The sequence below is a fragment of the Odontesthes bonariensis genome, chromosome 11, assembly GCF_027942865.1.
Source record: "Odontesthes bonariensis isolate fOdoBon6 chromosome 11, fOdoBon6.hap1, whole genome shotgun sequence".
Classification (NCBI taxonomy): domain Eukaryota; kingdom Metazoa; phylum Chordata; class Actinopteri; order Atheriniformes; family Atherinopsidae; genus Odontesthes; species Odontesthes bonariensis.
In genome coordinates, this window is record NC_134516.1 from 21,523,988 (window position 1) to 21,551,441 (window position 27,454).

The 27,454-nt window shown below is 39.8% G+C and overlaps 1 protein-coding gene across 3 annotated transcripts in view; it reads right to left on the minus strand.

Annotated features, from left to right (window-relative positions):
• Nucleotides 1-27,454, minus strand: part of LOC142391801 (rho GTPase-activating protein 6-like) — a 98,590-nt gene that overhangs the window by 44,254 nt on the left and 26,882 nt on the right. Inside the window, exon 1 of one of the 3 annotated variants that reach the window (XM_075477877.1) lies at nt 4,454-4,794. The exons of the other annotated variants lie outside the window; for them this stretch is intronic. Within the exon in view, the coding sequence (XP_075333992.1) occupies nt 4,454-4,495 (42 nt within the window). The 5' untranslated portion in view covers nt 4,496-4,794. Of the gene's footprint in view, nt 1-4,453; nt 4,795-27,454 lie in introns of those variants that run through there. 3 annotated transcript variants of the gene reach the window in all.

Here is a 27,454-nt window from a genome sequence, read left to right on the forward strand (position 1 = left end):
GATATCCATAGGCTGGATTCAGAATTCCTTTGACAAAATAAGGAATTATAGCTGCCTACTTTTCATGCCATAAGCAACAGAATTCTGACTGAAATTTCGACCCGTGTGTCATCAGTACAGCTCTAAAACAATAACAGCAAATGAATCTGCACATTTTTAGTTGATTAGTATGCGTTTAGATCATTTTTCAACTCATAAATGTCAATATTTGCTATTAGTTATTTTCTAGTTACATTTGTGGATGCAGCCATCTATGGACATGTTTTTAAGCGTATCTTTACTACTTTCTGACATTTAGCAGATCAAAATGATGCACGTCCTGCTCAAGGAAATAACTGCAGGATTTACTGATGAGCTTAAAGGCGGGGTAGGGGATCTTTTTCTGGAACATTTTTTTACATATTGCTTGAAATACTCTTCACACCCCCATTGCAACCAATTAATTAAAAGTTTTGACACAAATATGAAAAGTTTTAGTGGCCTCTAGAACGTACAATCTAGGAAAAACAGTATCCAATCATTGTGAACGGACCGTTCACAATGATTGGATACTGATGCCGTCTATCAAACTGCAATCTGCTCCTCCCTCCCCCTCCTTCCCCCTGTGCGCGTACCCTGCTCCGTGAACGAAGCTTGGCAGGAAGCTAAACAAGAGCCAGCTTGGCTAGCACCTAGCATTATTAAACATATAGTTAGCATAAACTAAATACTAAATACTAAATACGGCAACGATCGATGCTTGCTGTCAGAACAGCGCTCGTGCACCTTCGTGCGCGTTCATGTACTCTAGAGGCGTGCCTTCGGGGGGAAAGTGAAGAAAAGGGTTGGGACTTTTTACCTGTGTATTTTCAAAATGCAGCTTCGCTGGACTCAAAATCCAGGATCTCCTACCCTACCTTTAAAGGGACACTATGTAATTTCTTCCCCCATCTAGTGGTGCAATTTTATTTTGCAAAGTTGAATGAATTTGCTCTCTAGCGCCTCACGTTTTCAAATGTGCGCTGCAACTTCTTGAACTACGGCAAGCGGAATGTGTCAAGATTCAAGAAGCTATAGCTTCAGACTCAAGGTCCATACAAACAAAAAGAAATCAAGACACACAGTACAAAGGATTATATAACACACATACAACAACACTATGAATACAGATGACAGATAACATGTCAGATAACATAACATCTCCTTTGGTGTGCAAGCAATGCAATTAGTCATATTCCGGGAGTTACCGGAAGTGACGTTGACGCAGCGTTAGCATTAGCCTGTGTTAGCAATAGGAGCATTAGCAGCGGTAAATAAACTCCCGGTAAACTTACAAACTTTCTAATGCCTCGTTTTGTGAGCTAAGAGCCTATGTGTACTACGGCAGAAGTTTGGTAACAATCAATGCATTATTAGTGGGATCATTTACGAGATAAAATCTATTTAGCATTTTTTTTTTTTTTTTTAAACTTTATTAGTAAATCAACAAAATAACAGTTTACAAATGTGAGCATAACGCCAAAAAGAAGATATCCAGGGGGAGCATAGGAATAATAATAAAAAGAAGAAGATGATGCACTTACAAAAAGAAAGCTAATGAACACAAAGACATATGTGCCAAGGAATAAAATCTATTTAGCATTAGCGACTGTAATAAGCCATTTGGCGGAAATGACGTCACAATGACGTCATTTCTGCTTGTAGGCCTGGTGGGGAAATCGCGATTCGAAGTGCTTTATGTCCCTCTCGGCACTTCGTCATTTTTCATAGAGCGGAAGGACATGGCAGCCTCCATAGAGCTTACCTGCTCTATGTAGATACAGACAAGTTATTCTTCACTCAGGAGGATAAGTGAGATTTTTGACAGAGATCATTTTACACCAATGAGAACTAACTTATGAATGAATATGTTGATTTGAGCTAATAAATGACTTAATTTATTACATAGTGTCCCTTTAAATAAATGTATGTGTAAATGTATAAATAAATGAATGCCACAAAACTTGCTCATTTACTTCCACATGTTTTTGCCATTTTGCTTTTGTCTTCATGTGGGACGCATACAGTACTCTGCAAAGGACTTGAGCCCTCCCTAATTTCTTTATATAATGCCAGGAAAACAGGAAATAGATGCAACATTTTACTGAAACATAACACAGCACATAAGGCAAAATGTATAATAAAATGTATAATAATAATAATAATAAATAATAATAATTCTAATGAGCTTGATAGTCATTATTTAGCATGAGCATCTTTATTCTTCAACAAACAGCCTGAACCCTCTCAGACGAGCTTTCTGTCCTTTCTTTAAGGAGTCTTCAGGAATAGTTCTCCAGGCTTCTTGAAGGACATCCCAAAGCTCTTCTTTGGATCTTGGCTGCCTTTCCTTCCATTCTCTGTCAGGATGATCCCACACTGCTTCAGTAATGTTGAGGTCCGGGCTCTGGGGAGGATTCATCCCTCCATCAGACCTCTTGCCACTAATTTTATTCTTTTGTCATCAACTTTTACAGCGTCCTCATGTTTTTATGGACACACTGTTCTTTGTTGGAACAAAATATTATTGTACGTCTGTCAAACTGTGTTATCTTTGGTATTTTTGTAGAAGCAACTACAGAAATTGGAATTAATTTCGGTCTTGTTGTTATAGGCTGCTAGTAGAAACAACACTAGTTCATCCCTTGAGTTAAGAGCCTTTTTTATGATTTCGTGACTCGTGGGTCAGTGTTAAGTGGCTTCACAAACAAAAAACACATTCTTCTGGAAATGGTCAGATACAAGAACTGGGAGGAAGTTGCTAATGTCCAAAGAAAAACTTTGAAAGGCTTTCGGAAACCACGAAGAACGGTGAGCAAAGGGACGCAGCCCAAGATTCCCATTTACTTACCCTCCAAATATAATTGATTCCCCAGCTAATTATGACATAGAATATAAGGAATAAGAAGCTGGATCAGCAATCCTCAAGCCTTCCAGACGCATCGTGTTCTGGGGTTTCCTCCCCATTTGAATACTTGCACATGCTTACGCTCAACTGTCACTGGCTTTTCGACATATCTGAAATCTGAGTAATCCTAGTCAACAATATTTCAGATCTATAATAAAAAGATGCTATAATTTTATGGTATTTCTCCCTATCATTTTCTGTAACACAATTTAATCCCATTACTTTCACTCCTAATCACATCAGCTATTCTGAGGGGTTATTTGATTTCTTCCTGTGTATGACTGGGTTCATAAAAGCAGGCAGAATTTTAGTCAGCAAAAAGTCCTGATATCATCAAATGTAATTTTCAAGGTTGGTGATGTGCACTCTAGATGATTATTACATTGAGAACAAGCCAGTGTTTTGGACACAATTTAGACACATTACTGCAGACAATGTGGCAGCGGCTTCCACGCCACACATCCCAGCTACAAAGCCTGACTCAAACCACAGCACGGTGCCAGCAAAGCCAAAGAAAATTGTATTGTTTTCCAATCAATGCTTGCAGGTTTACGAACATTTCCAGCCACAGAAACATTGCTCATAAAGACCAGACAGACCGCTGGAGCAGTCAGCAGAAGGTTCCTCACCACTGGAGGGATGGGAACAGACGGGGGAAGATGATAAAATACTACCATGTGTGTTTGTGCTTCAGTAAGTGCATTCAAACCAAGCTGTCCTGCAAGCAGCCTGTTGTTTCTCAAGTGCTTCCTAATCTTTGTCAGAAATATCCCAAATCGTCCCATATGAGCTTCAAAAACGCTGAGGGTTTCATTTTGTAGGCACAGTTCTCACCAGCACCCTTATCAGTCCTCATGGCCTTGACCTATATCTGTGCGTTTTGCTTTCTTCGGGCCATCAAGCTTTGAGGTGTAGTATGTCGAACCTAAACACCTGTGTCTCTCCGCAGCAAGGCAGCGGCAGGTTCCTGCATCTTTTTTTGAGCTTCAAAAGTCTTCGAAGCAGGAGACGTGTGGTCATGTGGTTCTGAATGTGCATGTGCTCTGTGCACCACATGTTATTGAAATGTTCCATCACAGGGTGCCTCTGCATGTTGAGGCCCCTTTGGTCTGCTCAGTTTCAAATTTCTCCTTCACTCATACTTTACAGGGAAATGCCTTTGTTTAGTAAAACTCTTAAAGTCAAGTACATCTGCTGCATGTCCTAAAATGTAAAGTGTGTAAAGGAGGTTATGACTGCATGATGATGAAGTGCTGACTTTTTGGCGAGATTACAGAAGATAACCGAAGTTCTGCAGAGTCATTTTCGATGAGCACAGAGAGAAAGGCAGGTTTCAAATCCGCTTTGCAAATTTGTAGCTATTTATGTCATGATCAAGAACAAGAGGAGCTACTTTCCTCTATTTATCAAAAACATCTCAATCGTGCGTTTACGTATAACCTCTCAGACAGCACAAGATAAAAAAAAATCCTAAAGTCTCAGAGGCGCACGTTCGAGTCCACATAATTAATTGAACTAGATACTTACAAGATATGAATTTTGCCTGTCGAGGAACACGGAGTCTCCCATCGTCCCGAATTAGTATCCACATATAGTAAACACCCCCCAAAAATAGAGTCGAACAAATGATGTCCTGAGTCCAGAAAAGTGTATGTGCGCGCAGAAGAAGTCTCATCCGTCCTCTACATCAAACGCGAACAGAAACGTCGGACTTGTAATTTTTTTAACTGTAAGTAACAGCAGAGCTTCTTTAAAGGTGTGACGTCTTTTATAACACTAAGAGACACATGTCAGAAATCCAACAGTGCCAAAAAGCACACCATAGTGCGTAATGCGTAACGGATCCATACTGCGCGCCCCGTGCACTCTGCTTAAGACGGATGCTGAACCAGAGCGGGTAGGCAAAGATACTACTATCAAGTCAGCGCCAGTGCGAAGACATTTCCGGTGATTTCTTTCACAATAAAATATAAAGCTTGTTTATTTGGTATTCCCACACAGATATTAGAGATACTTGTTATAACACTAATGAGGGAAATTAATCCAAAAAGACAAATAGTTCATCTAAACACGACTTGTTATTTCCACATTCAATTCGTCAGGACATCTACTCTTTAGAAAGTAATGAAGAAGCAACTTTTAACATTTTATGGATGCCAGCGATTTTATAAAGCTATGTTTCTGCATACTTTTATTATTACAGATCTAAAAAAAAAAAAAAGTTACCTGTTTATAATGCATGTGCACACAAGTATTTATGTGGTATACTTAAAAAAAAAAAATCTCATTCATTTAGAAATATAGTTTTATTTTGAAGACAACGTTACCTTTTCCGGTTTCATTTGAAGTCTCTTTTGTACTTTGACAATGAAAAAAAAAGAGAGAAGAGAAGGATGGGCGGGGCACTGAAGGAGGAGGAGGACCAGCAGTGGAAGAAGCTTTTGATTATCAACAGCAGGGCTGCTCAAATGTTTTCGTGTCAGTGACCCACAAATGGGGCTCCACACTTGATAAGATTTGACTGGAGAAACTCCATACAGGGGAGGTTGTTTGGTTTGGGGGGGCTTTATGGTGCAGAACTGTAACTGTGATTACAGGAGGCGAGAGAGAAAAGGCACGAGGACTGACAGCATTCTGCCAGTCACAATGTAGCTGTTCTGAGACAGATGCATCCAGAAAAAAGCACACTGAAAGTCCCATCAATAAATTTTTGTCAAAATCAGCCATCAAATCCTACGTATTAAGATTTCTGACACCACCTACGACCTCAGAAAGGCGAGGTCAGACAGCCGGTATGTTTGACACGAGATATTGGAAGAACCAATTCTGACAACTTTCAGGGTGGCACTTTACAGTTAATGTGCATACTTTGTGATGACACGATGAAATAGCTGGGAAAACCTTTGAGGACACATTGGACACACACAAAAAACTAAATAACAGAGGTCCAATTCAACTAGAGATATCTTAACTGTGATGCATTCACTTTCTGTGACTTTCAACGATATTAAAAATGCACCAGTAGCCAGCTGGTCCAGCGAGCGGCTGTTAGGAGCCACACTTCTAGGTTTCTGGCTCCCTCCAGCCCACCGAGCTGCTGTATCTGCTAAGAGGCTGCTACCATCTCAGGCTCAACTAGTCATTGCTTGCAAACAGCAGCTTCACAGCTAGTTATTGCCAGTCAGTTGTGGCCACATTCTCTAGACTGGTGAGTAACTTTTAAATGGGGATGTGTTATTTGTGTCATGTCTTATTAAGGTCTTGAGACAGTATGTCTTATGGTTTCCAAAATATTATATATTATTTAGAGAAACACAAATGTGGTTTCAGGGGATTAACAACTGCTGAAGTTGAATTTTAAATCCGATCTTACATTTCCAAAACATTTCAAATCTGTTTTTCGACCTAGAAATTAAAGGTTTCTTTCAGCTATGTTAAATTATTTGCTGTAGACCCCACTGCTGTAGAAAATAAATCCCAACAGAGAAAATATACCAGATAAACCACAGGACCAAATGATGATCAGTATTTTTGTTTGTGTGTTTGTTTGTTTACGAGCATTCTCCTTTTAAAAAATGCTCTAAAAAGTGCCCCCGGTCCACCACTGGGATCCTAAAGAGGAGGGGCAGACTGTGGTTTGTGTAATGATTCATGTTGAACCAGTGTTGGGCAATCTGTGTCAAAAGACTCCGCTCACATTCAACCTAATAAAAAACAGAAGTAATGCAAAACAAATAGAGCACAACCAGGTTTCATCGAGGACATGGTGGCTGAGAAATGAACTGGCCTCACACACACACACACACACATAACGAGGGTTAATAAAAACCATCTGCTTTGCTTTCGTTCTCATTTTTTTCCCTTCAGAGCAAGACACCAGGTTCTTTTCTCTAATTCAATATTCAGAATGTGTGAAAGAGTTAGTGAGTGAGAAGAACTGGAATCCTTTCTGCTTATCAGATTGTGCCGAAACCATTTAAGGAATGCTGAGAAGTTAAGAGGAACACTTACTTTAAAACACTGGAGATGGCAGATAAACTCCTGATAAGTGACTCGGCCATAAACTAGCTGCTGTGATGTATCGTAGTGTGTATCTCTTACAGGCATCATCAAAACACTGTGGTGTTGAAACATTTCCATTAGTGGAAACCCTGTATTTACACAGAATTGACTCCTGCTTATCAGATCTTCTCACTATTGAGTTTTGAATGTTGCTTTAAATTTGAGGTTTGGTTTAGGACATTAGATTGAATCACATATGAGCAGAAGGTGAATCAGATTTGGGGCGGTTATCATGATCATATTAAGTTTGCAGAGGGTAACATTTCACAAAGGCATTTGTCCGTTCTGTGAATTGGTGTCAGCCACATGCTTGTCAGAAAGCAGGTAGACACACGTTTCTATCCGCATACAAACCTCCTGAGTTTAGAGACTGAGAGAAGAAGGCTTCATTGTTGGGTCAGTCTGATCATGCAGAACTTCTCTGCTTGGTTTGGATTTGGACATATCAACAACTGTAAGTAATTTGGCTTGTGACTTACTACAATGACTAAACAAATCACTCCCCAAAATAAACAGTCCTGTCCAATCCCAAATACTTTTCCATATGTCTGTCCTTTAGGTTAACAACCTCAGTGACATAAAGTGTAGCAACATGTAAGACTTGGATTTAAGGGGGGGGGGGGGGGGGGGGGGGGGTCTACATGTCCCTTACAGCAACATTTGAGGAAGTTTTAGAGTCTGTGTTTTGTGCACAACCACAGCTCAGCGGTCGCCGGTCACAGAACAAATGAGAGATCTCGGGTGAACCGCGCTCTGCTATTCATCTCAAACAATCCTGCAGGCCTCCGCATCCCATCTGGAACTCCATAAAATCTCCAGGTACATAATGCTCTTGTCTGAAACGGGCACCACATGGTCGTGTTTGTTGTTGTAGAAGAATCAGTCAAGTCCCATCTCTTAACCTGCACAAAGTACAAACAGGCAGAAACTTCACGGTACTGTGAAGACAAAATTAGAAACTGTTAACTAACATCGATAATGTCAGCCCCTCCACTGGCCTTCCTCGCACCACAAGTTAATTACTCTCGAATGGATATGATTTTTCTCCCAATTCTTCTTCTTTCCTGGTTGTATGACACCTCTCAGAACTCTTATGCTTGTGTGTATTAATATTTTATTATTAAATCTCTTCAGCATAATAAAAAATCATATGTGGATCCATATTCCTATTATTACATCAGATCAAGATCTTGCTTATGCTACATAACTGCAGTGCTGTGGTTTCAAGTGTCCAAAAGTATATAAAAAACTGCTTGGATGTTTACTCAGAAAAAGTTTGATACAAAAATTGGATACATTTGATATACTTTAGATCCAGGTCAATTGGAAATCAGCCGTAAGACGTGCAAACACCAAGTTTTCCAGCAATGCAAAATAACGGAAAGTGTGCTTCTGACATTTTTAGTCGCGTGAGACGAAACGTTTTTAATTGTTTAGCACTGTGGGTGTTTTGAAACAAACTAGCAGGCATTGTTGCTGGCAAAATTGTGGCTTGTTGTGAAGATGTGCTGCAATTTCCATTCTTTTTCCAGTATTTCTTCAGCATCCACCCCTCCAACTACAGCCTTTATTATATACATATGTGTTCTTTATTTATTTATTTTTTATACAAAGCACTAGTTGGTGTCTATATAATCCCTTCTCTTTCACACTGACTATAGATGTCACAAACACTGTAAACAGTATTAAAGTCTTTTCTCCCTGTTTTGGTCTGTGGCTTAAAACGATGGCAGTGCTAAATCATAAACCACAGCACTTCGGCATCGGCAAGCTCCACAAGCATTTTTTAAACAACATGAAGCAGCTAGGAGAGTGGTGGGAGAATAACTCACGGGACTTTCACAAAGGAAACTTGTGTTACAGTCCTGAATATGATCATTATTTTCCCCCCAATGTCAATTTTTTTGGATTTCAGTTTTGCTCGCTGTTCGTTCAGTTCATTTTAAACATTAAAACGATTTGGTTAGGTTCAGAAGAACATCATGTTTGGGTTTCAGTACACCGTCTCATTAACTCTTATGTTAGAAAGCTCATTAGTCCGCTGGAGATTTAACATGCATTGTACAAATGACTCATCTGGGTCAATTTAGTTTGAAACATAAAAACAGGTGATCTATGCTGTCGTGTCTCAGATGTCACTGATGTAAAAACCTTCACTTCTAGTGTTACCTTTGATAAGCTGCCATCTGTCTTGCGGTAAAACCTGCCATATAGTGCCTGAATTTATTGAATCAATTTCTTCTTCTCCCTCATGTTTGTTGCAAGTCCCCTGTCTGTATCCGTGTGTGTTTGTGTGTGTCTAGATGTGGTGCTTCTTGTCCAATAAGCCTGCACACCTGATACCCATCAACTCACAAAGCCCCACAGTATATCTACCCCAGCCTTTTATCCACTCCTAGCTAGTACTTAGTTTAAACTTGTCTTGCATGACAGGGTTGTCAGCCAGTTTTAGACCTGTGAATTATGGTTTATTTGTGTCGTGAAGTGAACCTTGCCTTTGGCCTAACGTCTGCCTGCTTGTTTGAGCTGCGACCTGTTCTGGCCAGGCCGCTATTCCAAAAGAGATGCTCAAGGTCTCCAGTCACATTTTCCTGATTTAAATAAAGAGCCAATTTAAGAGAAGGGATAAAAAGAAACTTGTATGTTCGTTTATATACTTTATTTTATACCTTATTTGTATGTAAGACTTTCCTTAATTTCCCAAACTAATTGAACCGTTTCCATGCATCTCAGCAGTAAACATCTTTACCTTTCTTTATGAACCAACCCTGTCGCTTTGATTGGGGCCACTTAAAAGTCTTGTAATGTGCAGATTTACAGCCTGCTCAGACATCCCTACAACCATGAAGTAAGCCCAGCACACCAACAACTGTAATGTCAGCTGCAGAGAGCAGCACTTGAGCTCCAGCCTCAGGGAACATGAAAGCAAAAACCTGTTAATGAAGGCCAATCAATTTTTTTTTGTATTGTTTCGACAACCTGGGCCTGTTGAACACCCTTAAATATTACAGGAAATAGTACCAAAGTAAGTGAACTGGAGACAAGGAAAATGTAAGTATTCTGCGATTCTTTGGCTATTAGCTAATTCATGCTAGTTGAAAATGTCAACTCTGTCATTTGACCAACCCGCAGGACTTGCAGTGTGTTGGTAACTTGTGTTCTTGTGTGTTTAACTGTTTAATCTTTTTAGAAATGCAGTTTCAAATATTGCCCTTTGAGTATTTTCTTTCTAAATTTAGTGTGTTGAAGTGTGAGCTCAGTTTGCTATGTGTGCTAATGTAAGACTAGCTATTTGTTGTGTTTTCTCTGATGGTTGTTAAGTGTACCCTGTGTATAAATATAAGTTTGCATTGTATCACAAAGGTGAGTGACAAAAGAAAAAAGGCAAACCCCACTGAAGTTTCCCCCTAAAACCAGCTGTTCTGGGTGCAGTGGGACATGGTGTCAGCTTGTGAAGAACAGGCTTATTGTGTCTCCTTTTAGAAACTGTAACGTTCAGTCATGAGGTTAAACCAACACACTTGAGGGGGGTAAATTAAATCAAGAGAAACAGGTTCTTGATAATGTATAGAGAGCACATGTTTGACAAGGCAGGAATCAGCTACTACTGCATGTTAGAACAAGATTAAACTGTTTGTGAAGGTCATCAAAAAGCCATGCCTGACCCGTTACGTCCTTGTGCTATTTTAAAATTGGAAGCAATGCTTAAATGAATCTGCATATGATCTAAAATTGATTTCAAAACATCCCCGGTTTTCCTCTGTTGAATTTCTTTCTGGCCTGTTTTGCATCTTTGCTTTTATAGTCAATCTGGAGACAAAGCTACTTGGATTTTTGGGGAACATAACCGACGGGAAGTGATTAAACCGACTGACAGTGCCATAAGGATCTCTTTTCTACCACTCTAGATTAGCCTCTAATATCATCAATCTACGGAAGCTTCAAACAAAAGCAGCATGAAAACTTCAATAGTTTGGGCCCACACTGCTGAAATCACTCCTTTTAATAGACATTTTAAGATTGCCAATATTATTTAATAGGGAACATGAGGTCAGCATATAATTCCAGTGCTACATGGTATATGGTTTTACAAGCAGCAAAACGCTAATGTTTACATCATTTACTCGGGAGGTGCAGCATCTTCCCTCTCTAAACGGAATGTCTGAGCTGTGAGGTCACTCCATCGAGTGGAAAGTATTTTTGTTAAAGTGCTTTAAGACAATCCAGTAAATGGCAGAGAAAAATCTGTTGAGGTCTTTGATCTGTTTATTAAACAATCACAAAATAAATGTCGCAAGACTAAGAATTTGCATGCGTCTCTTCACGCACGTCACTTCGCCGAACTCTTAGTGGATGCACGGTGAAAACTGTGAGCACAGGGGACGTATGACAATAACTTGTGACTTGTGCTGGAAAGGTTATCCTCGGCATGCGATCCACCTCATCACTGTGCTGTGTCACTTAGTCCTCCAATATTTTTTAAGCATTTGGGAACTTCGGTGGAAAACTGATGTGGTTTTTTTTAAGATGAAAAGTTTACTTCTCTGCTTGCTATAGGATTCTGAGCCCATGCAATTATTTCCACTGCAGAATCCAGTGCTGCCCATAGGCCTGAACATCCCAAAAGTTCTGTTTTCTTTTCTTTTCGGCTTGTCCCTTGCATAGAGAAATGCAGGATAGTCTTGTAATGTTTTGAGTAGACAACTAAACTAGAAAAGTGCTATATAAATACAGTCTATGTGTTCCTTTTATGATTTATTCATAAATTGTTTAACTGTTTTCCCACTCAGTCTTTAACAAGCCTTATCAATGCGGTGGTTGTGTCAGACCGGGCTAAAAATCAGCCTTGTTAAGCTGCCACTGTTTCTCTTTAGTAACTAATAGACCAGACCGAGACGGCATGATTGGGACTTGCTGCCAGTTAATCTAATTTCAGACTCATGTTTGATCAGTTATGTATTTAGCATTACTGGCTTCAATCAAATTGGATGTGAGCATATGTTTTTACAGTAGATGTTTCAACATTTGATATGCGGTCTTTATCCCCTTTTTTTCATCTTTTTTTTTAATCTCTGAATCAGAAAGCTGAATATGTTCGACAGAAATAATTAGCAAGTCATTGCATTTGTTTTAATTTTTCACAGCATGTGAACTTATTACGAAAAAAAGGATGGCGCCACATAGTATTCGTCATTTAATATTCATCGTTTTTTGCTTTTTCTTGTTGAAGATTAATCTGCAATGCCGATTTAAAAAGAAGAAAGTACATTTATTGCAGCCATGTGTTAGCTGGCTTGATTAGCTTGTCCACTTTCTTTCTGATATTGAACTTTGACCTCGGTTTCACAAGACAGTTGCACAAACTGGTGTAAGAGAAAGAAAATAAGATAGAGGGGAAAGGGTGACGGGGGTGGTGGTTAAAAAAAAAAAAAAAAAAAAAAAAAAAAAGGGGGCACACATAAAGAATTTACAGCAGGAGCTGCATAGAGCAGCTCCGGGGGATGACCTCAGAACTTGTGAATGTGTGCCTGTGCCTCTTTGTGTAAAAAGAGAAAAAGACAGCAGCATATACTCACCCTTCCCTCGGGAGGCTAATGGTGAAGACACAAACAAACATGACTAAACAATTATGTCTTACTCAGGGATTTAGAATGCAATAAAACTTAAGAGGTGACCCTTGCCCGGCAGAAGTTTTTTTTTTTTTTTTTTTTTTTTTTCTCAAGGAACCCATCACTCAAGATCCTCCAAATACAGAACACACACACACATGTTACACACATCTGCACACAAAGTGATGACGGCATGGGTCTGGATTCAATCTGGATGCTTCTATCAACAGGCAAGCCCACTTGTCCTTAATCTTCATACTGAGTCCTGAAGGCCAACAGACAGAAGGGGGAGAAAGTAGCAGGCAGGGATGGAAGTAAAGAATTTGGGGGTATAGCCATGCATTGCTTTGTACCTTTCAACTCCCCACCATTTTAATTAGACCATGCTGCTGTGGTCCTGACCTGCTGGCACAAAATGCTAAATAGAACATGAAATTTAGCTAAATGTGATAATGGCACGTCTCTGCAATGCAGAGATGCATACCTCCAGCATATTAAGCATGGAGTATTTCATTCCAGCGGGCTGAGATGATGGAATTGTGCTCTTTATGGGAAACACAACTGGTAGAAAGGAGTAAAACAGAGCTGCAAAAACTTATCACAGCGAGACCAGACGTGTTTTGGAAGATGCTCAGTTGACTTGTTGGACAAGATGAATTACAACCTCAAGCCTGCATAGTTTTTCCATTTTTACTGTTTCTATTCACCTTCTTGACATCTTTGAAATCCGAATAAAAAATATCAATGAAAATTCGGCTGTTACCTCTGTACTATAGCAGTTTGGAGTATACAACTGGGTTGGTCTTGAATCAAGCCTGGGAGCTGGGCACCTACCTAACTAAAGACGTCAGTGGCAAACAATCTGTTTGATTTCTCCTCACCTGAACAAAGAATCATTTTGGCCCCGGAAATGTTGTGGAACTATTCGTGTAATAAGAGGGGAGAGAAATTCTGCATTCAATTTATTCATATCCCTGACTAATAATCCTTTAATTCAAACTTAAAACTCACATCATTCTGATGGAAGGAATACAGTGGCATCTGCCTTTAATATCAAGGACACGTAAACCACATGTACAGAATTTAAATGTGATTTATTTCCGTTTCTACTGAGGAAAACTGCATGTCAGTTAACCGACAGCTTCAGAGGGTTTGCAAACACATTCTCCAGTTCTCTGCATTCTTTGTTACTACAGTCCAACTTTAATTGGCCAATAGTTCCTTTTGTTAGGTCAAACTCTGCAAACACGAGGCACCTTACGCTATCAAATGTCAACGTTCGCTCTCTAATACAAATGCTTTTGTTTCTTTTTTGGGTCACATCCTGTACTTAGTTTTGCAGGCAGCACATTAAAAGAACTGATCCTGACATGCCTGGCACTGCATCTGAAAGCACAACGTTGACAGCTAGAAAACAGCCGTCTTTAGCAGAACATATATACAGTATGTAAATATTTCCCCAGCAGCTGAGGACAGTAAATGAGCTCTTGGTCTTGTTCCAGTTGAAACAGTCTCTTTTTGAAAAACAGTATTGTTGACTCTTTCACCCACTCTGCAGACTGAATGGATTTTTGAGTGTGTAACACCCTCTTAAAAAAATGGGTTTGAGGTCAGCATATTACCTGCGGGTCACAAAATATTCAAGTGGGTGGTGCAAACAGATGTTAATGTGTGTTGGGTACATACTTCCCCCCCCAAAAAAAGGTCTATATTGCTAATGTAAGATAACATACTAACAGCAAACCTTTTCAACTAACAAGACAAATGTAATGCAATACATTTGATTCTGAGTATACTGACATCATCTCTGGGGTAGAAGTTTTTGTTGCTGAGTTCTGCCTCAGTCTAAATCCACAGACGTTGGTCTCATCTGTCTGTCTGTGTTATGTGCTGATGTACCAATCCGCTGATCTGACCTTCCACCCTTCTATCCATCTTTCTGCATGCTGCTCTGTCAGCTTGTTTGCCTGAATGGTTGGCTGGCAGCTTTTTTTCCCCCCAAGAATCCACATATTAATTGTTGCAACACCCTTTTTATGCAAAAAAAGTAATAATATAGTAGGGTTGGGATAGTTAACTCGTTATTATCGTGTTAACTCATTAATTATTTAACGCAGACAAATATTTTATCGCGCATTAGCGCAGGTTTTATTATTCATTTTATTTTGTAAAAGTCTGTTGCTGTCTGCTGCGGAACCGGAAAAGAAAGTAATCGGCGGATCCACCAAACATGGAGAAGGGTATGGAACTTTTGCTCGGCCATTTTCATTTTAAAGTTCTTCCAGACGGCGGGGTCGACAGAACCAAAGTCATCTGTAAACACTGCCAAGTTGAATTGTCTTCTCAGCGTAGTAGTTCCAGTCCAAAATATCACTTAAAGGCAAAACACACAACTGATAGCAGCAAGTCATTCAAGGAAACAGACAGTGGAGCGAGGCTTCTAGATAAAAACTACATAAAGATGCTGATGTTAAAAGTGTGTTGTACAACAAATGTTATGGCACTTTCATTCATATGGCAGCACATTTAAAATAAAACTAAATGCTAAAAGCTATACACTAATTTTGAATTAATTTTGGATTTTGCGTACAAATGCGATTAATCGTGATTAATCAGGGAAATCATGAGATTAATTAGATTAAAATTTTTAATCGTCGCCCAGCCCTATAATATAGAATTTATGTGTCAGAAGAAAAGAATGAAAGGGGTCAAAACATGTGTGGCATCCTGAATAGCTTTACTTTTAATGCATGCAATCCTTTTTTTTGGAATAGGGCAACTTATTTAATCAGTTTTGAATGATAAACAGAGTCAACTAAACATAGACCGATAGAAAACAAGTATAACTGTATACAGAAATATGATCATCACTTAATTGATTAATTAAACAAAAGAAATTAGTTTTGCTTTGTGCATTTCTTCACATCGTGGGTGTCCTCTTATTTTAGGTTTTGTGTACTTTCACTGCATGTTTGTTTTTTATTCTATGAGCATAATTAGAAATGCCAGAGTCCATGTGGAGTGGACAACAAAGCCTAACCTGTTTCTCCTGAAGTGTGCCTCATGGCATGGTCGTCTGTGTAACAAAGGCTGTTTTTCCCTCATTCAGACACATGTCGTATTTCTGCTCCAGCTCCTCCACCTTGATGCACCCACATACACACTAACTACCCTCTGTCCTCCACCTCCCACGCCTCCTTAATCTTTTCTGCCACAACAGTTGCCATGGTGTCTCAGCTCGCCCGCTGTGCCGGACAGCACTGTAACAAACAAGTGTGTATTTCAATTATATAGCGTGTGTGTTAGCAAAGCCACATGTCAGCATTTAATATGATGCACGAATATTCTTCAGCGGCAACGTCTCAGCTCGCCAGACTAATGTGTTTTAATGTCTTTTAAACCACAGGTTTTGTATTTCTCATGAGATAAAATATCTGTGAAATGTCAAGTCTGACAAATCGTGTTGTGGTCATTGTACCTCAAACAAATGTGCCTTGAATTTCTGCCACGTCGAGCTAATCTGTTGAGAAAACATTGCAAAACACCGTGGGAAAATAATTGCTGGGATTTTTTATTTTTTTTGTGCCCTGTGGTGCATTTTCTGGTGGCAGGAAGGCAGAAAATAGCCTGTCCTTTGTTGCCATGGCACCACAGTAAAAGCGTCTGAATCATTATGGGAAATATGAAGAGTGATGTTAGATCATCACGCTCACATGAGCTTACATCTGTAGCTCTTAATATATTTTTTAAAGTGCAGTCAATTACACATATTTGTTCTATCTTTCTGTCCTGTAAATTCATTTATCCTTTTAAGTGAAAGGTGGCAGTACGAAAGAAAACCCTTCTACATGTCAAGTGATCCCCAACAAAGCTCTGTTTCACGTTGTCCCCTTTCTTTTGTCACTGACTCAGTTCTGCCCGACATGGCAGGTTTAGACCAGCTCTTTGGTAAACTAAAGGAACAACCGCTGAGGAGACGCTGGCGAGCAAATCTCCAGAGACACCTGAGGGGAGGGTTTGGAATAGCTTGAATAACCGAATAAAATGTTCACTGAGCGACGTGACGCAAGTGTGTTGGCTCAGTCTCCCTCACATGAAGGATAGCATCTCCATCAGCACATTTGTGTGTCTTATTGGAGGGTTGGATGTTTGGACTGAGTGTGAACTATTTCTACATAAACTCAGTAAAGACCAGACCCACTCTCACTCCCAGCTTATCACATGCTGTGTGGAAGCTTGGTAAGAACATGACATGACATTTAGACACGTGGCATCCTTTTTCAGAGTGCCCTAAACCTAACCACATAGATTCTGTACCTAAACTTAACCAAAAGACAAAACAGTATAGCTTATTTTTATTGATGCTTAAAAAGAAAATTACTTGTTTGGAGTAAAAATACCATATTTGTACTTTTTACTATTTAATTTCACTGTGCTATATGCGTGGTGCATTAAATGACCAAAATCAAATGATAAAAAATCTGATAAGTGGGAATAAATCTTGAATTTGACCGATCACCTGTCGAAGTCGGTAAAGCTGAAAACAATCCAATACAGATAATTAACTGAACACTTGGTGCAAATCCAACATAAAGCCCAGAACTTTCTCCTCGGCAATCTCAGCCACCACTCAAGAGGCTTAAATATTTATTTATTTTGTGTGTGACCTGCTTTAAACCCTTTAATCTATAGTTTATATTTCAAACTATATCACTTTAGGGGGCAGTTTCCTGGGTGTTTGTCCAAAAGCAAGAGATGTAACCCTCTGTAAAATGGGGCAGCTTGGCTGCTTCTCTTGTTGTCTACAATAAGGGACACAAGTGCTTATCATTAATAATTAGTTTATTCAGAACTGTCTAAAAAAATTAACCAGGAACTACTTGACATGCGATGATTTGTTCATATATATTTCCCCACTAATTCAGAACACAGTGGGAGACCCTATGATAATGTTATGATTACAAGTAATGACTATTATTAGTGTCTTTTCCTTGTTTTCAGTCCTTGTGCTAAGCTAAGATAATCTAATTGACTGATGGCTGTAGACTTATCTTTAGTGCACAGATTTGTTCTAGAATGCGCTGCTGAGGGTGGCAGCACGTTGGAGTAGCTCTGTACCTCACATTGAGATTTATTCTTTTTTCTAAATTTCATTCCTGTTTTTTCTTGGAAGAAATTGCATTTTTTGGACAACTGTTCCTTCCTGCCTTGGATGCTGTGCAGCTGGATTGATTTTTCCCAATACTTTTGTATATTTTGCTCTTTTGTTATGATGCATAACCATAGCAACAAGGTGGTTTACAACAGGGAGCAGCTGATTAACATTGGAAAAGCAGAAATAATTCGACAACTGAAGCCAGAAATCCCACTGGAATTGAAAAGGAGGCGTCGTGGATGCAGAGCAGGAGCAAAGAGGAGAGAAAGAAAGAAGAAGTTCAAACCATCTCTGCCATCCGTCATCATGGGCAATGTAAGATCGTTAGCTAACAAGTTGGATGAACTTCTAGCCTTGACAAGGACTCAGCAAGAATATCGGGAATGTAGCATTATGTGTTTTACTGAGACATGGCTACAGGATCTTATCCCCGACTCCAGCGTCTCTCTGCCGGGCTTCCTGACTGTACGAGCAGATCGAGATTTAAAGAGCAGCAGGAAAAGGAAAGGGGGTGGATTGGCAGTGCTTGTCAACAACAGATGGTGTCACCCAGGACATGTTACTGTGAAGAGTCGTCTCTGCAGTCCTGACATTGAACTATTGGCAGTAGGTTTTCGTCCATATTATTTGCCAAGAGAGTTCACCAGTGTTGTTTTGGTGGCTGTTTACATTCCACCCTCAGCTGTTGCCGACACTGCATGTGATGTCATCAGTTCCATTGTTGCTCAGATACAGACACAACACCCCAATTCTTTTGTGGCAATATCTGGTGATTTTAATCATGCCTCACTCTCTGCTACACTGCCAACTTTTCAACAGTTTGTCAGCTGCTCTACCAGAGAAAACAAGACATTGGATTTGTTTTACACAAATGTCAAGGATTCATACATTTCCAAATCAAGACCTCCCCTGGGTAAATCAGATCACAACCTTGTTTTTCTCTGTTCAGCATATAAACCCCTTGTCCAGAGACTACCTGTCACAAAAAGGACTGTTAGAAAGTGGTCAGAGGAAGCTGAAGAAGCCTTACAGGGTTGTTTTGATGCAACCGATTGGATTTCTCTTTGTAAGCCACATGGAGAGGACATTAATGCCATGACTGAGTGTGTGACTGACTATATAAACTTCTGTGTGGACAACACCATCCCCACCAGAACAGTGAGATGCTTCCCTAATAACAAACCCTGGATCACCAGTGAGCTAAAGGAACTATTGAACAGGAAAAAAAGAGCCTTTAGGGAGCGAGACAGGGAGTTACTGAGGAGTATACAGAAGCAGCTCAAAGTCAAGATCAGAGAGAGCAAGGAGGTGTATAGAAAGAAGCTTGAGAGTAAACTGCAGAGGAACAATATCAGAGATGTGTGGTCAGGAATGAAGAAGATCACAGGCCTCAAGCAGAGGGAGGATCGGATGGATGGAAGTCTGGATAGAGCAAATGAGCTGAACACATTCTTCAACAGGTTCAGTTCAGGAACAAGCTCACCATCCTCTCCTCCTGTTCCCAGCCAAAGAGACATCCCACCCTCCTCTGACCCACAGCTTTCCTGTAACATCTCCACCTCCACCTCAGTCATGGATTCTTCTGCTTCCACTAGTTTGTCTTCAACCAAATCAGGAGATGCTGCTGTCCCCTTTGCCTCCCCCTCCCACTTTTCTGTTTCTAGAAGTCAGGTGAAGAGGCAGTTGGAGAGACTGAACCGGAACAAGGCTGCAGGTCCAGATGGTGTCAGCCCCCAAGTCCTGAAGGCCTGTGCAGAGCAGCTCTGTGGGATTCTGCAACACCTTTTCAACCTTAGCTTGACCCAAGTGTAGCAGTCACAGTGCCGTGTGGATTAAGAGTTTTTCAAACTTTGACAAAACCAACATTCCTGTGGGGGATGTTTACGTATGTGGATATAAACCAGATCTTCATTTTCTTTCCACAAAGGAAAAAGAGACAGAAACTGCCTAATTTACGTTAACCTTCTACCCTTTTGAGAGTTTTTGGGGAGTCGAACTCGCAACAGGCGCTCTCCATAAATTGGGATAAACTTGAATGAACAAAGAACCTTTCTGTTGGAGATGTTGGAGACCTCACTATCTTATCTTCACCATGAATCGCGGTTGACATATTAACACCCTCTCCCACCAGAGAAAGAGACCAGATGGCTACATACGAACTGAGAAGACTTCACTAAGACTCACTTTTAGTCGAATCTTAAAACTATATTAAATGTGTTTGATAACCGTATACAATTTCTTTCAGGTTTCCAGCTTGATCACAAGACTAATATAGAGACAATTTGTACGATTCTGGCTTAAATATTGACAAAGAACTGATCTTGGTTGAAAATGCCCAACCTGCCTGATGGAACCACATTGCCCCCTAGTGGTCTGCAGTGTTGATTAGTTGAACATTTAAATCCCAGAGGACTCAGTAAAATGGACAAGATATATGCAACTATTAACTTCTAACGATGTCCCTTTGGTATCTATTTGGTATTTGTTTGGTATCCCCATTGTTAACACAGAAAATTAACATTGTGTGGTTCACTATTCATATGTCACGATTTCATAGATATTCATCTGAATTTTGAAAGTCATAATCATCAATTACGTTGTCTGTTATTTTGATGTCTTTATATTGCAAGTCTGTTATATCTTTAATCTGCATATCTTAACAAGATGTGGTGTTTTCAGAATCACCGAGACAAATGTTCTATGAGACGGAGTAATGGAGAAATAAGAGTTTCTTTGTCTCATCCAGAAATCCCCATGCAAAACAGATCATCTTACACAGTTCAGGCATATCATTGGCTGAAAGAGTAGTGTAAGCTTACGTCACGCCCCGCCTCCGAGAGTCAAAACCCGGAGCCCGCGAAAAACACAGTCTCTCGCTCTCGTTCTCATGCTTCTAGTTTTTGTTCCAGAAGAGTTCCAACCCAGAGTTTCAGAAGGAGATTTGAGCAGAGAACAGTTGCTCAGAGAGAATTGGAGATGGTTTGAGCAGAAGAGAAGAGCTCACCAGAGTTTGGGAGTTTTCCCACAATCTCAGGAGAGAGCGGAAGGACGTGAGGATGAGCGATGCAGAGGACGACCGGAGGAAGCCCTCCAGAACCCAGTGAGACCCCGGAGACGAGAAAGAAAGACCCGAACAAAGATAAGAACAGGATGAAGTTTTCCTACCAAGAAAACCAACTCCAAGCAACCTTTTATTAATCTTCTGTGAACTTAAGTTCACTTCATCAGAGAAGCAACGGACCAACTGACACGCAGAAGATTCGATCATCTAACCACAGCCCTCGGCACCATCGTTCCCGTTTCCCAGTGAAAGAAGCAACTGAGAAGTCCGCTAAAGTCAGCCACCACAACCAGGAAGGCCCAGAGAGCGGAAGAGAAATCCCCTCGGACCCGCGTGGCCGCTGCCGTGTTCCGAGCTGACTAAGCAGAACTTCAGCACAGTAAGACCGACCCGTTTTCACCTTAAAGTGGGTTTGATGGATGTCTCGAGGCTTTCACAGAATGATACATTAATCCGAAATGTCAGTATTTAGCGTCAAATAGTCAGCCAACCTAAATTATTTGAATACATCCAGTATCTCCCCATTCCCCATATTTTATTTTCCATTCACTAAGTGTTTTATATAATCACCCATATTCAATGCATCTCCTGTTTGTTTTAAAGGTTCATGTTTTGGTCATATCATTTTAATAAACAGTTCATATATCTAGATATATATATGTTATAATCACAGATTGTGTCGTATGCTTTCTTTACGTAATGTCTGTCCAACCAAACGAGAACTTCACGAAAGTAGCGAGATATGAGACTGATTATTAATTGATTATTAACTGATTATTAATTTAACATACCAGGATCGTAATATTTCAACAGTTTTCCTACCTGACTGTAACTAAAGTTAAGATACCGGTAGGTGGTGCCCTTAATTCGAGGTTTAAGATAAATCCTTATATTTGATGCATATATAATTGCCCCAGAACGCTACACAAGAGAAGGTACCACTGTTGTGGAAGACATCCTGTCTGGTTCCGGTACCAAAGAAAACTCACCCTTCAGACATCAATGACTACAGACCTGTTGCCCTGACATCCCACATCATGAAGGTCCTGGAGAGACTCCTGTTGACCCACCTGTGTAAGCAAACCAGCACATATCAGGACCCCCTGCAGTTTGCTTATCGCCATGGAGTTGGAGTTGGAGTTGAAGACGCTATCATACACCTGCTTCAACAAACCCACTGTCATCTGGACAAAGCAGGCAGCACTGTGAGGATCATGTTCTTTGATTTCTCCAGTGCATTTAACACAATCCAGCCTGATCTGCTTCGTCTGAAACTCCAGAAGACTCAGGTGGAGGCCTCAACAATCACCTGGATTAATGACTACCTGACAAACAGACCACAGTTTGTCAGACTGAAGAATTGTGTGTCTAAACAGGTGATCAGCAGCACAGGAGCACCACAGGGGACTGTACTCTCACCATTCCTTTTCACTCTGTACACTTCAGACTTCCAGTACAAGTCAGACTCCTGTCATCTACAGAAATATTCAGATGACTTCTGCAGTTGTCGGGTGTATCAGAGATGGACAAGAAGCTGAGTACAGAGAGCTGGTGGACCGCTTTGTGGCATGGTGTGGGAACAATCATCTCATCTTGAATGTTAACAAAACAAAGGTGATGATTGTAGATTTCAGGAGAAACAGGGTTAGATCAAACCCTGTTTCCATCATGGGAGAAGAAGTGGAGGTGGTTGAGGAATATAAATACCTTGGTGTTCATGTGGACAACAGACTGGACTGGAGACACAACAGTGAAGCAATCTACAAGAAAGGACAGAGCAGACTGTACTTCTTGAGGAAGCTAAGGTCCTTCAAGGTTTGCAACAAGATGTTGCAGATATTCTACAAGTCTGTTGTTGAGAGCGTCATTTCCTCTTGCGTCATCTGTTGGGGCAGCAGCATCAGAACCAGGGACCTAAAAAGACTCAACAACCTGATAAGGAAGGCTGGTTCTGTTCTGGGGACGACTGTGGAACCTCTGGAGACAATAATGCAAAGAAGGATTTTGCATAAAATCAAGAGAATTATGGACAACCATGAACATCCTCTCCATGAGACTGTTATCGGAAAACAGAGTCTCTTCAGTCAAAGGCTTCTTCAGTTTGGATGCAAAACGGACCGCTACAGGAAATCATTCCTGCCCACAGCCATCAGCATCTATAATAACTCCTTGATTTAATTGAGCTACATGAACATTTAATTTCCCTCTGGGATAAATAAAGTATTTTTGAATTTGAATATGACAGTAGTCTTCGTTTCCTCATCTGATGCTCCACCAGAAAGTTAACTGACGACTTCAAGCACAAATGTACAACCAAAGCGAGAATTTTGGTCTTTCTGTGAAGTGTCGCCACAGGAGCTTTTCCCACCGATACTAATGCAACATTTAGATGGCAAGGAACTGAATGGCATCAATTGGCTGTATTATTCTGCTTGTTTCCTATTATAATAAGCACAGACTGATCACAATTGCTCTCATTTCTCATGCAAATTAGCTCGTCTCATGAATTTTCAGGTGTTGATGCTAATATAGACCATACTGTACTCTCGTTGTCCACAGTGTAGTAGTCCAGAAGAAGAAGATAAATCATCTTATGAAATACGGTATTGTTTGGAAACTGGGATCTGAATGGCTTTGCTCTTCTTTCCCTCTTCCTCCCTGGAGTCGTATCCCTTTCTCATCATATCTCTTTCTCATCATATCTCTTTCTCTGGAACAGCTTTCTTTTTCTTTCTTTGTATCTTATGCCTTCTTTCTTCGGAATCGTATTTCTTCAGAGGTTGTGTTTTTCCAGCACTCCATCCAACCCTTTGAGTTATAAAATGGAAAAACGTAAACAATGTATTTCAGTATGAGTTCAGGGTGATTTAAGAATTCTTTGTCAATGCACTTTTTTTTTTAAAACATCCACTTGATTCTGAGTATAGTTAGTTGTGATGCTACAGTACATTTTATACCTTTCCTCTCTTTTTGGTCAAGCCAGGAACTCAGTTGCACTAGTACAGGAGAAACTAATGAGCACAAGTAACATAGCTTGGACATATCTGTGCAAATGTTAGCCTTTGTGTCTATTAGGACTCCTCAGTCTATCCTGTAGATAAACTGTGTGCACTATATGTTTGCATACCTGCATACACAGCGTATATGAAACGTGTGTGATCTGTGCAGTATGTAAGTCACCTGGCCTGAAGGATATCAAACCTTTACCAAAGTCAGAATGAGCAGCCTCAGCTCTTCTTAGCTTCAGGGACAAATATTTAGTCTGCAGTATAAACACAGCGGCCTTCGAGGAATGCTCGGTTCACGAAGGACTGCGGTGCTTTTATTACTCTACCGATAAGATGGATGAAAGACAAAACTGTTTATTTATCCTAATATGCGACAGATATGAGCTCTGTGTTTTTGGTTTGAGAGATTGCCTTCAACTATTAGCAATAGGTTGACACAAATTCACTTGTTTTAACTGAGGTACATTTCATCCATTAAAATATAAACAAAAAAGCATTCTTATATTCTCATATATCTTCAGCTCCTCAATTTTATTCATCTGAAATGGTCTTTTTTTTAAGCTAATATGGGATCCGCCTTATGTATTAAGTGCTTAAATGTACATTTGTAGTAGATCTAAAGCTAAAAATGGTCTCTCTATGAATACTGCTTCATCAGCCTGGACTTGGATATGAATGTAAATGAGGCAGAAATTGTGAGTTAACAATGATTAAAAAAAAAAGGAAATCTGAGAAAGACTTTTCAAACCCTCACTCCCTCCTAAACTGCACAGCTGCTATCACAGCGTGAAACGGGTGTGAAATGTCAGTTTATGACTACAAGCAGCGCCACTAATCTATTTTCAAAACCAATTTCACAAAGGTTACAACGTCTATAATAAGCTAAATGTAGTGGCTGCAATAATTTGCAAATCGTTGAATTTCTACTAATGAAATTAAGACTGGACTTTCAATGCTAGCAACACTATGGAGTGTATCATTTTCAGCATTTGATATGTTACCTTTTGCACAATTTTTAGTAAAATACAGGGTTCAAATGATCCAGCAAATTGCTGTTTTCTGTTTTTAATTCAAATTTTGCTAAATTTCCAAAACTTTCCAAAAATTTCCAATTCCTTTGGAATAAGGATGGTACAGTGTTAGCATGGTGTCCCAAACTTAGCAAACACAGACTGGTGTGGCTGCTCTGAGGCTGATACATTTCTGTTCTTATTTGAACTCTTCAAGAGGTAAATGCACCCAAAAATGGGTCATAAATGCATGACGTCGTTTAAAAGAATAGCAACAAAAAATTATATTTAGCCAGTGCAACTCAAACAACAGCACTGGGGATTGATATGCAGTATATTTGGAGCTCTATACTGTATTTACAGCAGAAGGAAATGGAAATCTGTGGCACTGAATTGTAAAAAATAGCATCCATTTATTGGATTTGGTCGGGGAATATCTTAATTATTTAAACATTTATAGAAAGCTTGATATGCAATCGAAGAAAACCTCTGGGTTTTGCACTTGTTTAAAAGTCAGGTTTAAAAATAACACTGTACCTAATTCCAAGGCTTACCGTCTCAGATAAAGCAAGAAAATCTTAACTTTGTATAATATCGCGTGGAGCCTATAATCATACAAAAGGTCTTAAATATCTTAAATATATTAAATATTAAGTATCACGAATTAACAGAGAATTAACAAAAAAGTACTTTTAGAGTATCATGGTTTGCTTCCCATCATTGTCACAGTGACTGTAGATGTTATAACAATCTTTCCTCCAGCAGACCATGCCTACAATTTGTTGGAACATTTACTTGGTCTGATTTGGGATTTGATCACTGAAAGATCTCAGGTTTGAAGGGCAGCGTAGACGCCAACGTTTTATCCAAACACGCACGCAAACAGACAGGAAGGTTTATTGTTCCCAGGAGGTTTTTAATTTCCCAGACAGTATTGTCATGTGGTTTAACATGAGCTTCAGCAGGCAGACCCCAGTGTTTGTGTGTTTGGGTGGAGGCGCAGGATGAACGAGAAAGAAGTGGAAGAAGGAAGGAGGTGGGGGTTGACAGAGCCATCCCATCTCTTTTCTGCCTCTGGAATGCAGCTGGAATCCAAGCTTGCCTCCTCTGTTGGCTCCACCCACACTCTGTGCACCTCATATCGCGCCTCAGTGCGCACACATGAACATGATGCTCTGGTTATTGTTTCGGTTGGGTCATTTTTAACCACGAAATAAGTGACGGCCTGTTCTAACCCGTCCTGTTCATATCTAGCTGAGAGGACTCCTTAAGTTGTGCGTGTGTATGTTGAAGAGGGTGTGCTTGTCCATTATTTGAAGAACTGCATTCAGGAAGTTACCCAATCAGTAAAATAAATGCCCCCCCACTATGTTTAGATCAGAATGACTGGGCGCTCAAGCAACAGTTTGTTCAGCATCTCTATGTTTTAGACATACAATTTTTTTTATTCCCCCTTCATACATAAGAAAGCAGCTAAAATAATGCACAGAAAAATATGATAATGATTCATATCTGAGTGTCTGTTTGATTCTGAAAAAAGATTATACATGTTTATAATTAGTTTATTAAGCTTTCAGCTTGATTGAAAGGGCAAATCTCACTAACTGGGGCAAATGGAATGTTTATGGAGTGTTTTATCCAAACCAAACAGCTTAGAAAGCAAGAGGAGGCTTTGTTCATGATGCCCAGTACCAGCGTTTTGCCTGGCAGATTCAGCTATTCATGGTGAAAGATCATAAAACTTCAGGATGGACAATGCTCATCACATTTTGATGATAACAGTCAGATCTCCATCATTGTGGCTCCTTACAAAATCAATCCATCAAGTGTAACTCCAGTTTACCAAACACATAGAAGCTCTCGACTATCAGTGAATCCCATTCTTCAAGCTGTCCCTTCCTGAAATGATGAAGTTTTGTTATATTGCCTTAAGGAGGAATACATTTGTATAACAGCATAGTTAACTAACTAGATGCTGGATGCATAGCTCGATGCTGTGAGGGTTGCTAACCATTTCTATAAAATACAAAATGCACTGTAAATGAAAACCAAAGGTTCCCGTTCCTTAGTTACTTGATGAGGAATGCACTTTGACCGTTCGACTTTTCAAAGTTAATCCAGCTAATCAATAGCTGGAATTTGAAAGGGAGAGTATTTACAAGGCACACAACCTCATCTTTTACCATAATTTTCTCAATTAGTTTGGTATTTGCGACAACAAAAAAAACGGGATGAAGCAGAAGAAAATGATTAAAAATGCGACGGGCATCTAAAGTGCTTTATTTTAAGGCTGATATTATTTATCAAATCAGATTTGGACAAATGACCAATTACTTAATACAGGAAAAAGTTCAAATACCATGAAAGCTACCCCTTGAATGAAACACATTTTGATCATCATAAGCAGCTTCAAAAAAACTCCTTTGCTTTCTGGCTACTTTTATCGACTAACTACCCCTGTTTTTGCTCGATCACATTTTGAAAATAGTTCAGTTAACTTCTAAAAGGGTATGTAGACATTCTTAAATCCAGGTTAAAAACATTTCTTTTCTCATGCGTCTATGCATATAATCTGCATGGTATCTTTTAACTTATCTAGACTGTTGCTTGTTTTTAAATTCAT